Source organism: Rana temporaria, chromosome 6 (genome assembly GCF_905171775.1).
Source record: "Rana temporaria chromosome 6, aRanTem1.1, whole genome shotgun sequence".
NCBI lineage: Eukaryota > Metazoa > Chordata > Amphibia > Anura > Ranidae > Rana > Rana temporaria.
This window is the reverse complement of record NC_053494.1, coordinates 9,321,943-9,336,278: the sequence shown is the minus strand read 5'-3', so window position 1 is coordinate 9,336,278 and position 14,336 is coordinate 9,321,943. Positions and strand designations below refer to the sequence as shown.

The following is a 14,336-nucleotide window of genomic DNA, read 5'->3' as shown; positions in this document are numbered from 1 at the left end:
AATAAAACATATCATTTAGATCAATGGTTCTCAACCTGGGGTCAGGGGTCACCGTATCCTGGGCTGTTCCTGAAGCCTGTGCTGCTCTCCCAACCTTTTCGCTGTCGCCCAGCTGGGCTGTCTCTGGAGCCCATAGCCGCCCCACTCAGCCTCTTCGCAGCCGCCCATTCAGTTCACGCCATGGCTTGGGTACAGAGACTAGAGGTCAGCTGACTGGTGAGGAATGTGAAGTGGGAAGGACTGGAGGAGACCCCATCTCCTGATTTTGGCATTGGTGTCACTGCTACGAGACACCACAGAGCCGGAGACAAAGTGAGTAACACTACCTGTGATTATAGTTGACATTAAAAGTCCCCGCTACAGTTCTCAAAAATAAAAATTATTTTACTGTTAGGGGTCCCACAACTTGGGAAATTTTATCAAGGGGTCAAAGCACGAGAAAGGTTGAGAACCACTGATTTAGATGTTCATTCCTGCGAACATATGCATTATCCAGTGCAATGCTAGGAATGTCATAGTCAATGAATACAACAATCATCTGTAATATGTTGGTATGTTCTGAAATATTCTGAGAGAAGCAGTGAGTCCATTATATCATCAGAAGAATGAGGATTATCAGAAATTGTCTGTGAGGAAAATATTTAAAAAGTTCTTCCAATTAGAGAAAATGAACAGTAGAGTTATTTTTATTATTTATTTGCAGATAATAGGATGGGGAAATAGGATAGAAGGAGGAATTACACGTTGATCTTTCTTCTCCGTTTAGCTATTGAACATTTTTTTTAGGCTTTCCAAAGCTTTTTCTTTTGTGATGGATCTCCAGCCATCTGGTATTTCTGCTGGTCTTGCATTGTATTCTTTAGCAAGCTTTTCATTAAATGTAACAAAAATATATTTCCAGTAATCTGATGACTCAATGCTGGGATCTGGTTGTATGGACCAGTTTGAATAGTATGTGCGATACTCCCTGTATGGGTGACATTTCTCTCCTGTCTCTAGATTAATAAAATGATCATTAGATACAACAGATGTACTACATATATTTGTACTTAAGATTTTGAAAAAAAGACATCTGTATCTCCTCAGTCCTTGTGGTCTGTGGATGGTAGCAAAGTGCTCCTTGTGTTCCTCACCTCCGGCCTCACAGGGGACACCACAGAATGGACATTGCTTCCCACAGCCAACAACCTTCCTGAACAATTCATCCTGAGGCTTCACCGTCACCCTGGAGAGTACAGACTTTATATCCATAGATTGCAGCTCTGTTAAGACTTTTGTTTTTGTATCTTGGAGGAAGAGCTGAATGTCAGATGAAAATTTACCAACATCAGCCGTGTTCTGGAAGGTGACCGCTTGCATCTCATTCTGAGGGATCACCAATTCTTCTTTTAGTGTCTCACATACACTTTTCAGAAAATGTAAGACTGACGGACTTCTAAGAGAGTTTTCTTTCGTAAGAGCTCCTCTTATCTTTTTGTCCAGTGAAGAGAGCAGAATTTCTTGTAATGGTTTTAGGATTCGCGGCTTTGCATATGTTTCAGTGTAACTTAGTATCCAGGCTTTCGTATATTCCTCATGGTTTCCCATATAGTCTACATATTTCTGGAAGGAGGTTTTTTCCAGGAGCTCCTTCAATAAAAAAACTTGAAAGAATGTTCTACTGCTGAATTTCTTCTTGTCTGAACTTACTATGCCATCCACTATTTTCTGCCCAAGATGGTGGAAAACATGATCCATCATTGCTGGTTTTAGACATCGCTCACAGAATTCTTTGGCTTTAGTCTGACAAATATTCTTCTCTTGAAATGTGCTGATAAATGTTTTTAAATATCCAGGCTTTATTTTCTCCACACACAGTTTCGGATCGTTCTCTCGAATAAATTTATCATGCATCTTCTGAAACTCTCTGGAAGCTTTTCTAAGAATGTGAAGTTTGATATCCACTTCAAACCATGTGGACAAATGAAGACTTTTGGGCTGTTTGGAAATGTCGCTTGTAATCATTTTAAGTAATTCCAGGCAATAGTTGTCACAATAGTCCTCTCCGGTTTCCACCTTCTCTCTGATATATTTTTTACAGTTATCTATAAGAGAACGAGCAAAACCATTTATTTTGTCAAAATGCTCATTTCCGGACCTAAATGTATCTTTCAGTTTTGTAAACCAACCCTTCTCAATATATTTCTCATCCATCTTGAAATCAGTCTGTGTGATATTTGCCAAGTCCTTCACACCCAGTAAGTGTTCATTGACAGCTGATCCTTTATTGCTCATGTCATTCATTAGCTGCTGGAACATAGATCTACTGACTATGCATGTTTTTAATTCCTTTATCTGTAGATCTGTCAGTGTCCTCTTCCACACCTCCTCAAATTCTATCTTTAGTTCTTTATTGTTCGGCTTTTTTGCCATTTGTCGGCACTTCTTGAGGAGATCTGCAATTTTGTCTTCAATTGATTTCTGGGTATTAGTTTGCATATTCTGGATCTTGAATTTCCCTTTCTGAATTGAGACAGCTTCATCCAACTTCAAAAGAGAATTATTTTTTAGTTGGTTCTTCAGAGATGTTGTGCTCAGAATGAAGTCTTGTTTGTATCGTTCTATTAGATGAACATTTTCATTTTTATTGTTAAAGTATTTTTCCAGCAATTCCAATACTTGACTTTCTTTACTAATCAACAAATTGTTGAGCTCATTGCTAAATTCCAAACAAAGTTCATCATCACTTAGAATCTCTGCAGTCTGATTCTTAATCTTTCTCTCTGTACGGATCAGCCAATCATGGACAAACTTTCGGAACTCCCATTCCCACTGTGAGTATTGCATAGACAGGTTATTATAAGCTTCTGCCACCAGACTGTTCCTGAAATTGAAGATGAATTTCTCATGTTTTACAGCGTTCCATAAACTTTCTATCCATGTTTTAAATTCAGGAATAGTTGAAGGCCTGTGCAGAGATTCTTTGTTTGTCATTATTTCCAATAAATACTTTTTCAGTTCAGACACATGTTCACTGTACCCAGAATTTACTGGAGCCATTGGTGGGACCCCAAGCCAGAGCCCGGGAATGTACCAGTTGTCTTTCTCCAGGTTGTAGTTCATCACATCACTGAAAGTTTTTAGTTCACTTTTGTTTTCCATCTCTGCAGCTACTTTTGTCATTTCATTCAGTTGTTCCAGAAGTTTCTTTCTGTCTCTCATGTTCTGGTCATGAGCGGACACATCGCTCACATTCTGATGTACAAACTGGCAGTTGGGTTTCTTTCCTATTTCTTTCATTCTAAGAAAAGCATGGACCACAATCTGTAAAATATCCTTCATTTCTGTTGTGTTTTCCATGGCCATGTTGATGATGGTGATATCACTCAACCCAACCACTAGTGTGGCCAGTTCATTGTCATGTTCATAACTGCCCTCCAAGGAAGCCAACTCTGGAGCTTTCAGCCCCTCAGTGTCAATCACCAGGATGAAGTCACAGTCCAGCATCTTCCCGAAGTTCTCTTTCACATTAAGAAGAGTCATGAAGGCTCCTCGTGTGCATCTTCCACTGGCCACCGGGAACTGCAGACCAAACATGGTGTTGAGAAGAGTGGATTTCCCCGTACTCTGCACTCCCAGCACAGTGATTACTCTCATTCTGCATTTTTTCCTGGTTTTGGTGTGCAGCTCATTTAGAACATCAGTTATCCATCGTAGGGGAATGTTGGAGGCATCTCCATCTATCAGCTCCAATGGGAAACCACCCAACAAGAGATCAGCAGCAATTCCTGGAAGTCTATTAAATCGTTTTTTTCTTTTACCTAGTTTTTTTTCTTTAATCATGGAACATTCAGCTTCATAAAACTGTCCCATCTCACGTAGGAAATGTTCAATTCCTAAAGAACTGTCAGTGATTTTCTGGTCTATCTTTTTGAGTTCTTCCTTGTTACTTAAGATTGTGCTGCTACATTTTTCTTTGTATTCAGCTTGTAGATTAGAAAGACGATCTCTGGCAATTGAATCAAGTTCAAATTTCATCCATTTCAGAAAAAAATGTTTCTCATTCTCAGACAAATGAGTGATTGCATCAATAAAGAGCATTAAACCATTGGGCAGATCATGTTTATATTGTTCCTCATGTAGTGAACTACGTTTCTTTATCAGTTCATCTTGATATTGTTGTGTGTCTTTACCACCTTGCCTTGTCATTCTGCAAAGTTCCTTTTCCACTTCAGATAACTGTCTCCAGAGATCTCCCTGTAACTTCATAGTGTTCTTTTTGTACTCAGATACATCTCTTATTTCTTCTGTAATTTTCCTGGCATGTTCCCTGGCCTTCTGACATTCAGGAACTCTCTCATCCACTTCGATGTTCAATCCATGAGTTTCTTTCTCAAGGTCCCTCTTTTTCTTTTCTTTTGGCTTACTCTTTAAGAAATTTATAATGATACTTTGTAGCTTTTTCACAAATGCTGCATCATTTGCCATGCCTGTATGTATTATCACATTATATTTTTGTAACTTTAACACTGGCATTAAGTTTTGAAGGGTCTTTCTTGTCTTTGGACTCACAGTTTTACCAGGACCGGGAGTAACAATGAAGTAATACTGGGTATCAGTGGTTGGACAGGATGATAAAAGTCTGAATTCCCTCTCAGAAATATCCTCAATGAATATAAACACAGCTGAAGAAATTCTTGTCAGAAACGTGAACTGGTCCCAGTTGACCTCCAGGTCTCCTCGTAGGTTGGTCACTGTGATGGGTTCTGGGAAAACATCAGACTTACCAGAGGGAAAATACCAGGAAACTTCTACCAGTCCATCAGATATTTCCCTCTTAATGTTTCCTCCATCCATATTGTCATGTATGAAGAAGTTATTATGTAACTGATCTGGATTAAGAACTTGGTTCAGGACTTTTGATTTTGATAATTTGCTTTTTCCAAATCTGACATAAGAGAAGATTGGCATGGAAGTATTCACCACATTTTCTTCTCTGAACCCTTTACTGTCCGCTAATGACTGAGGTCTCCACTTCTTCACAATGTCTCTCATTGCCCAAAGCATGAGGGTGCAGTGTGACAAGTCACCAGCAGGGAGCAGCAGAGGGACAGCAAACTGACACATGGACAATTTGGTTACAATCTCTTGTTGGAGAAAACTGTCTGAGCAATGCAGGAGGAGACACAGAACATCCAGGGGGTGAACAGAGACAGATGAATTATCACCTGAAACTAAAGAAGTATCAAATAGGTTGTCATCATCATCATCATCATTATCGTCGTATACATCATCACCAATAGACTGATCTTTCTCAAGAAGAATGTCTCTTGCAGTCCTATTTAAGGCCATGAGTTTCCTTAAATAATTCCAGGGAAGATCCTCTACAGTTTTCGGTGGTTTGTCATTCACATTCTCTAAGCCAACGCTCAGGATGTCCCTCAGAGTAAATTTTGTAGTGAGGTAAGGTTCCATGTTCATTTTTTCTGCAAACTGATGAAAGGTCGTTTTTCTGGTATGAAGTTCTGCAAGAAAATACATTTTTATTTTATTATATGTTTCTATTTTACCAGTCAGTCTATTTGCAAATTTTTTATCAACTGGAAGTGATTGTAGCCGTATTAGTGCACTTGCGACAGAAAGAAGTGAGTACTGTCTATTAGGAATAAGCAAATTCGAAAGCCACGGAACACCCTTTAACCACTTAAGCCCCGGACCTTTAGGCAGCTAAATGCCCATGCCAGGTTTTGCGTTTCGGCACTGCGTCGCTTTAACAGACAATTGCGCGGTCGTGCGACGTGGCTCCCAAACAAAATTGGCGTCCTTTTTTCCCCACAAATAGAGCTTTCTTTTGGTGGTATTTGATCACCTCTGCGGTTTTTATTTTTTGCGCTATAAACAAAAATAGAGCGACAATTTTGAAAAAAATTCAATATTTTTTACTTTTTGCTATAATAAATATCCCCCAAAAACATATATAAAAATGTTTTTTTTCCTCAGTTTAGGCCGATATGTATTCTTCTACCTATTTTTGGTAAAAAAAAATCGCAATAGGCGTTTATCGATTGGTTTGCGCAAAATTTATAGCGTTTACAAAATAGGGGATAGTTTTATTGCATTTTTATTAGTTATTTTTTTTTTACTACTAATGGCGGCGATCATCGATTTTTTTCGTGACTGCGACATTATGGCGGACACTTCGAACAGTTTTGACACATTTTTGGGACCATTGTCATTTTCACAGCAAAAAATGCATTTAAATTGCATTGTTTATTGTGAAAATGACAGTTGCAGTTTGGGAGTTAACCACATGGGGCGCTGTAGGATTTAGTGTTCACTTAGTGTGTGTTTACAACTGTAGGGGGGTGTGGCTGTAGGACTGACGTCATCGATCGAGTCTCCCTATATAAGGGATCACTCGATCGATGCAGCGCCATAGTGAAGCACGGGGAAGCCGTGTTTACATACGGCTCTCCCCGTTCTTCAGCTCCGGGGACCGATCGCGACGGAGCGGCTATAAACGAATAGCCGCGCCGTCGTCCCGGATCGCTCCCCGCGGGAATCCGACCGCTGCATGTAGCGGGGGGGGTCCCGATCGGACCCCCCACCCGCTAGAAGGCAAGGACGTACATGTACGCCATATGCCTGTACGTGCCATTCTGTGGACGTACATTTACATGCGGCGGTCGGGAAGTGGTTAAAAGTCTATGGGAGAAATCAAAAGTGTTAAGCCCTGTACACACGATTGGTTTGTCTGATGAAAACGGAGTTTTAAATTACTTTTTTTCCTTTAGAAATGTCATTTTATTGCAGGGACTGTTCTAAACACGTAAAAAAATTGCCACTTTACAGGCATACTATAGACACCCCCCAGGTACAAAATGTAAAGAACTATTTCACTTTTATTGTTTCACTTTAATCATTATTAAAATAATTTCTCCCGAAAAAACTGGCGTTTTGCATTGATGCATGTCCCCTGGGGCAGGACCCGGGTCCCCAAGCACTTTTTATGACAATACCTTGCATATAAGCCTTTAAAATGAATGCCCTTTACACACGATCGGATATCTAAAATAAAAACATTTTGGAGGGGGTGTGGGAATGGATGCACTGAAGAGGGATAAGGGCCACTGCACTCTAAGGCCTCGTACAGACGAGGGGATCTCCGCTGGAAACGGTCCGCCGGACCGTTTCCAGCGGAGATTCCTCCTCCGGATTTGGATCCGATGGCTTGTACACACCATCGGATCAAAATCCGCGCGGAATACACCCGCGGTGACGTGTCGCGCCGTCGCCGCGACGATGACGCGGCGACGTGCGCGACGCTGGAAGGTAAGTACTTCCACGCATGCGTCGAATCATTACAACGCATGCGAGGGAGGGGAGCGGACGGATTGATCCGGTGAGTCTGTACAGACGACCGGATCAATCCGCTGGACACGATTCAAGCGGAAAGATTTCTTAGCATGCTAAGAAATTTATATCCGCTTGAAATCGATCGGCCGGACGAATCTCCGCGGATAAATATCCGCTAGGCCGTACAGACGACCGGATTTGTCCGCTGGAACTGATCCGCGGATCAATCCCAGCGGATAGATCCGGCCTTAGGGGAATCTGAACACACATACAATTTGTTAATGCAAATTATGTGCATGTAAATCACACAAACCTCTTTCTGGGTGGTTCATGCACACAAATAATGTAATATGCCCAAAAACGTGCAGAAAAAGTGCAAATGAGCATGAAAAAGCTCAAAGAAGCTCGAAACACACACATAAACAAAAATAGGAAAAATGAACGGAGGGAAGGGTTTGTGAAAAAAAATGTTTATGCTAAAAAAAAAATGTTCTAATGCCGCGTACACACGATCGGAATTTCCGTCTGAAAAACCTTGGGTGTTTTTTCAGACGGAATTCCGCTCAAGCTTGGCTTGCATACACACGGGTCACACAAAAGATCTCGGAACTTTCGACCGTCAAGAACGTGGTGATGTACAAAACACTACGACGAGCCGAGAAACTTAAAGGGGTTGTAAAGGATTTTTTTTTCCCCTAAATAGCTTCCTTTACCTCAGTGCAGTCCTCCTTCACTTACCTCATCCTTCCATTTTGCTTTTAAATGTCCTTATTTCTTCTGAGAAATCCTCACTTCCTGTTCTTCTGTCTGTAACTCCACACAGTAATGCAGGGCTTTCTCCCTGGTGTGTAGAAAGCCTCTTGAGGGGGGAGGGGGCTAGCAGGCAAGTCAGGACACTCTCTACTTTGCAGATAGAGAAAGGTGCTGTGTGTTAGTGGGCGTCCTGACACTCCTGCTTGCCCCCTCCCCCTTCAAGAGGCTTTCTCCACACCAGGGAGAAAGCCTTGCATTACTGTGTGTAGTTTTCCTTTACAACCTCCTTGGGCCAGATTCACGTAGCGCAGCGGATCTATAGATCCGCTCGATCTACGTGAATTAAGATCCGCTCCCGCAAGTTTAGGAGGCAAGTGGCTAATTCACAAACCACTTACCTCCAAACTTGCGACGGCGGATCCTAAATCCCCCGGCGGAATTCAAATTCCGCGGCTAGGGGAGTGTACTATTTAAATCAGGCACGTTCCCGCGCCGATTTAAATGCGCATGCGCCGTCCGGGGAATTTCCCGGCGTGCATTGCTCCCACTGACGTCACTAGGACGTCAGTGGTTGCGACGTGAGTGGGACTTGCGACGCGCGTATTCGTTAATCGGCGTACGCAAACGACGTAGGAAAATTCAAATTCGACGCGGGAACGCCGGCTATACTTAACATTGGCTGCGCCTGATAAAAGAAGGGGTAAGTATACGACGGGAAAACCGCTACGGAAACGACGTAAGAACACTGCGACGGGTCCGCGTACGTTCGTGAATTTGCATATCTCGCTGATTTACATATTATTTACCGTAAATCAGCGGGAACGCCCCCGGCGCCATTTTTAAATTGAAAAAAAGATCCGACAGTGTAACACAGTGTAACACTGTCAGATCTTAGCCCTTTCTATGCGTAACTGATTCTATGAATCAGGCTCATAGATAGGACCAGTTTAAGTCAGAGATACGACGGTGTATCTGTAGATACACCGTCGTATCTCTTTGTGAATCTGGCCCCTTAAGTTCAATGCTTCCGAGCATGTGTCGAATTGTTTCCGAGCATGCGTCGGAATTTTGCGCGTCGGAATTGCTACAGACAATCGGAATTTCCAACTGGAATTTTTTCCGTCTGAAAATTTGAGAACCAGCTCTCAAATTTCTGTTGGCGGAAATTGCGACAGCAAAAGTCTGATGGAGCCTACACATGGAAAATCCGACTGTGTGTACGGGGCATAAGAAGCTCAATAAAAACATACAAAAGAGTCCAAAAAATCCAAGCTTCTTCAAGCTGAAATCAAAGCTCAAATTCCTGTAGCATTTTTTTTTTTTTTTGATGTGCGGTGTACATGAGTCCGACGCTATAACTTTCACACAAACCAATTATGACAGTTCTGAATTACATCTATTTAAGAATTAATTAAAGGTAACTCACCCTCCAAAAATGTAGGCACACCACCCAAGTCTGGAAACCTGGAAATCATGTTCTCAAGATGATCCATGAACTTTGCACAGGCCGGCTCTCCCTTCTGTAGAATGAGGTCTATGAGTCTCTCCGTTCTCTCTACATGTCCCCCAGTCCTGTACAGATCTATGTACTCCTGAGGGGTTAGGATGCTGAGAGATCCCACTTCATCACACAAGCCGTCCACATTCTCTGCAAACACTTGTGTTAGTTTTCCTTTTAGATGCTTAATCATCTCTGATGCCTTTGTGGTGGAAGCCATGATGTCTGGATCCTATTACCTGAAAAGGGACATAATTTCAAGTCAGGGGCAGACTGACCATTCGAGGCACTGCCCGAGGGCCCCATGCCACCAGGGGGCCCCATCAGGGTTGACAGCCTCAGTAAAACCAGGGACAGTATGTAAAAATCTGTGTTTTTTTAAAAAAAATCCCAAGATTATACATGCCCCGCCCTCTCCAGTACCTTTTCAGTGTGTGTGTGTATGTATACTGTGTGTGTGTGTGTGTGTATGTGTATGCATACTGCACGTGTGTGTATATACTGTGTGGCCCCATAATCTATTGCCTGGGGGCCCCATAATTTCCTATTGCCTGGGGGCCCCATAATCTCCTATTGCCTGGGGGCCCCATAATCTCCTATTGCCTGGGGGCCCCATGAGTTGTCAATCTGCCCCTGTTTCATGTTTACATTAAAGTGAAATAATTATGATTTTGAGTAAATTTTATTTTAAACTAGTTCCTGCCTGTCCACAGCTAAAGAAGAAAGCGGCCCCCACCCGGCGGAAGAGAACCAGACGGCGGTGAAGACTGGGACCCCCCCCCCAGAAGACGTCGGAAGAAGCAAGCCCCCCCTCGTAAAAGAGCTAAAGAAGAGAGGGGGAGCCCAGGAGCTGACTAATAAAATATTTTAAAAACCTGTGTAGCGTGTTTATTTATTTTTAACACTTTACTTCCCCATACTCATTCACGTAGGGTGGGGGGCCGGTATCTGGGGGCCCCCTTGTTAAAGGGGGCTCCCAAATTCCGATAAGACCCCTGCCCGCAGACCCCGACAACCAACGGCCAGGTTGTCGGGAAGAGGCCCTGTCCTCATCAACATGGGGGAAGGGTGCTTTGGGGGTTGGGGGGCCGCAGGGATGCCCCCCTGCCCCAGAGCACCTACCTCCCCATGTTGAGGGCATGCGGCCTGGCACGGTTAAGGAGGGGGGGGCGCTCGCCCATCCCCACCCCCTTTCCTGACCGGCCGGGCTGCTGCTCGGATACGGGTCTGGTATGGATTTTGGGGGACTTTAAGTCCGGGGCAAAGTCAGATCAAAGTAGTATCCTGTTCATGAAAGTCGAATGGATGTAGGACCAATGTAGGATAAATGTAGGACCAATGTAGTATCAGTGAAGGAGCATTGTCGCAGAGCAAAGAAGGGTGAAAAGTGTAGTAAAGGCCTGAGGCTGGGTTCACACTATACAACAGGACAGTAGTACGACTTTCATCCTACTTTGCTCTGCGATATTGGTCCTACATCCATCCAACTTTCATGAACAGGATACTACTTTGATCCGACTTAGTTATAGTCTGACTTGTTCTTTGACCAATCAAAACAATCCCAGAGTGAGATAAATTCCTTTTAGCCCAGGTTCACACTGGGTACGATTTGCTTGTGAAATCGCATCTCAAATCGGCGGCATTTGTCGGCAATGACACCGTCCTAATCAGTGCGACGCCGCATCTGCGGCGCTGCACCGATTTCAAAAAGTAGTTCCTGTACTACTTTTTGTGATTTCGGGCCGCGATTTACATTGACATCTGTGCAGAAACCTGCACAGATGTCTCTTAAATCGCGGCCAAAATCGGGACTGCCAGCGGGAGTGAAGCCGTGCGAGTTCAGCTGAACCTGTGTGAACCAGGGCTTACTGCTGTTGTAGGCCGGTTTCACACTTGTCCGACAAACGCTCCGACATTGGGAGCTCATGTTGCATGACGTGTGAAAATCAATGTTTCCCTATGGTAGGATCTTATCTGGTCCGACACAAGTCGGTCCGACTTTGCAAATGCTCCCTGTACTACTTTGGTCCGACATTGATCCTACTTCAGCCCATTGAATATCATCGAAGTCGGACCAAAGTAGGAGCCTTGTCCTTACCATCCGATGGAATTTATCTCAGGCTGGGTTCACACTATACTACATGACAGTAGTACTTTCATCCTACTTTGCTCTGCGACATCGGTCCTACATTGGTCCTACATTGGTCCTACATCAATCCCACTTTCATGAACAGGATACCACTTTGACCCGACTTTGTGATAGTCTGACTTGTTCTTTGACCAATCAAAACAATCCCAGAGTGAGATAAATTCCTTTTACTGCTGCTGTAATCACATGTCGGATTTTGATCCGACTTCAATAATATTTAATGGGCTGAATTAGGATCAAAGTCGGACCAAAGTAGTACAGGGAGCATTTTTAAAGTTGGACCGACTTGTGTCGGACCAGTTAAGACAGGTCTCATAGGGAAATATTGATTTTCACACGTCATGAGCTCCCAATGTCGGAGCGTTTGTCGGACCAGTGTGAACCCGGCCTTAGCCCTGGTTCACACTGGGTACGATTTGGTACGATTTGAGATGCGATTTGACATGTCAAATCGCATCTCAAATCGGCGGCATTTGCCGGCAATTGTCGGCAATGGCACTGTCCTAATCAGTGCGACGCCGCATCTGCAGCGCTGCACCTATTTCAAAAAGTAGTTCCTGTACTACTTTTTGCGATTTTGGGCCGCGATTTACATTGAACCCTGCACAGATGTCTCTTAAATGGCGGCCGAAATTGCGGCAAAAAATCCGACTTTGTGATAGTCTGACTTCTTTGACCAATCAAAACAATCCCAGAGTAAGATAAATTCCTTTTACTGCTGCTTTAATCACATGTCAGATGTCAAAAGTCGGATGGTTAGGACAAGGCTCCTACTTTGGTCCGACATCAATGATATTCAGAGGGGTTGAAGTAGGATCAATGTCGGACCAAAGTAGTACAGGGAGCATTTTCAAAGTCGGACCGACTTGTGTAGGACCAGTTAAGACAGCTCCCATAGGGAAACATTGATTTTCACACATCATGCCACATGAGCTCCCAATGTAGGAGCGTTTGTCGGACAAGTGTGAACCCAGCCTCAATGATATTCAATGGGCTGAAGTAGGATCAAAGTCGGACAAAAGTAGTACAGGGAGCATTTTCAAAGTCGGACCGACTTGTGTAGGACCAGTTAAGACGGCTCCCATAGGGAAACATTGATTTTAAGGCCCCGTACACACGACCAAACATGTATGCTGAAACTGGTCCGTGGGCCAGTTTCAGCATACATGTTTGGTCGTGTGTGGGCGCGAGCGGGCCGAATTCCAGCAAACATTTGCCCGCCGGGCCTTTTCCCAGCGGACAAATATTCCTGGACGTGTTTTAAAACCGTCCGCTGGAATCCTGCCCGCTCGGACATGTACGGTCGTCAGTACAGACCTACCGTACATGTCCAGGCGCCCGCCGTCCCTCGCATGCGTCGAATGACTTCAAAGCATGCGTGGAAGCCTTTAAATGGCAGGCCCGCCCACGTCTCCGCGTCATCGCCGCGTCATCGTCGCGGCGACAACGCGGACACGCCCCGCGTATTGTTTACGCGCGGACTTCTGTACGATGGTGTGTACAACCATCGTACAGAAGCCCTCTGGCAGACATGTACGGTGAAAACGGTCCGACGGACCGCTTTCACCGTACATGTTTGTTCGTGTGTACCCGGCCTTACACGTCATGCCACATGAGCTCCCAATGTCGGAGCGTTTGTCGGACAAGTGTGAACCTGGCCTAAGGGCATTGTAGGAAATCTATAATTACAATGTAACAATAACTAATCCCATTCCTGAGATGAATATGTAGACGGAAGTCCCAATAATGAAATCTATATGATAACAGAACGATTTCTTACCTCTGTAGAAGTGTCACGGGCGGCTCAGCTGCTGTACAGATAGTTTCATTTCTTCCTCTGAGGGTTGTATGCATGGGAGTTGTTTAACTTTCTCAACCGCTCTACTGATATTGACAAGGAAATTCCTTTCACCTTTGTAACATCCAATAACAATAAACATGCCACTGTGTCCTTAGAATGATCCCTCCTACTCAGTGACACCGTACAAGAAGAGAAGTACTCAGGGCTACTTCAGACCACAAAATGGCCAGATGCGTTCTGGATGCATGTCTGAATGTGCATTTTTGATGTGTTATGGTGCGTTTTTTTTCTTCCTCTGATAGCGGAGTTCCACCCACTTTTGAGAGGTGGTCTTAAAACGAAAGACCACCCCTCTTCTTGGATATGTGAATTATTATTTTTTCATTAGTACCTTTTTTTGAAGTACAGCCTGTACTTCCATTCCATCCTGGCCGTGGCGCAGAACATCATGTCCTCTTGTGCGGCGAGCCACCCCCTGCTGTCTTCTGGGACCTGTGTGTGTCCCAATAGACAAGCTGTCTATTTACAAAGCGCAGCGTGACTTGCGCATGTGCTGTAGGAAACCGGCAAGGTTTCCCTTAGTTCCAATGGTGACACCTACACCCGATCCAATGGACGGATCGGCCTGGGGGGGGGGGGGCAACATCGCGGGCTCCCTGGACAGGTAAGTGTCCTTATTTAAAGTCAGCAGCTACAGTGTTTGTAGTTGCTGATTTAAAAAAGAAATTGTGAATGAATGAATGAATGAATGAAAAATTTATAAAGCGCGGCACATGCGAACTGAATCGCTTCTGGGCGCT

The 14,336-nt window shown here is 44.0% G+C and overlaps 1 protein-coding gene across 1 annotated transcript; it reads right to left on the bottom strand.

The window, feature by feature from the left end:
• Positions 1-627: 627 nt before the first annotated feature.
• Positions 628-13,811, bottom strand: LOC120943024 (interferon-induced very large GTPase 1-like). Its single transcript, XM_040356075.1, has 3 exons — positions 13,516-13,811; positions 9,515-9,825; positions 628-5,504 (listed from the first exon to the last, which is right to left on the bottom strand). Exons 2-3 carry the CDS (start codon positions 9,804-9,806, stop codon positions 763-765), a joined length of 5,034 nt encoding a protein of 1,677 aa, XP_040212009.1. The 5' UTR covers positions 9,807-9,825; positions 13,516-13,811; the 3' UTR covers positions 628-762.
• Positions 13,812-14,336: the final 525 nt, after the last annotated feature.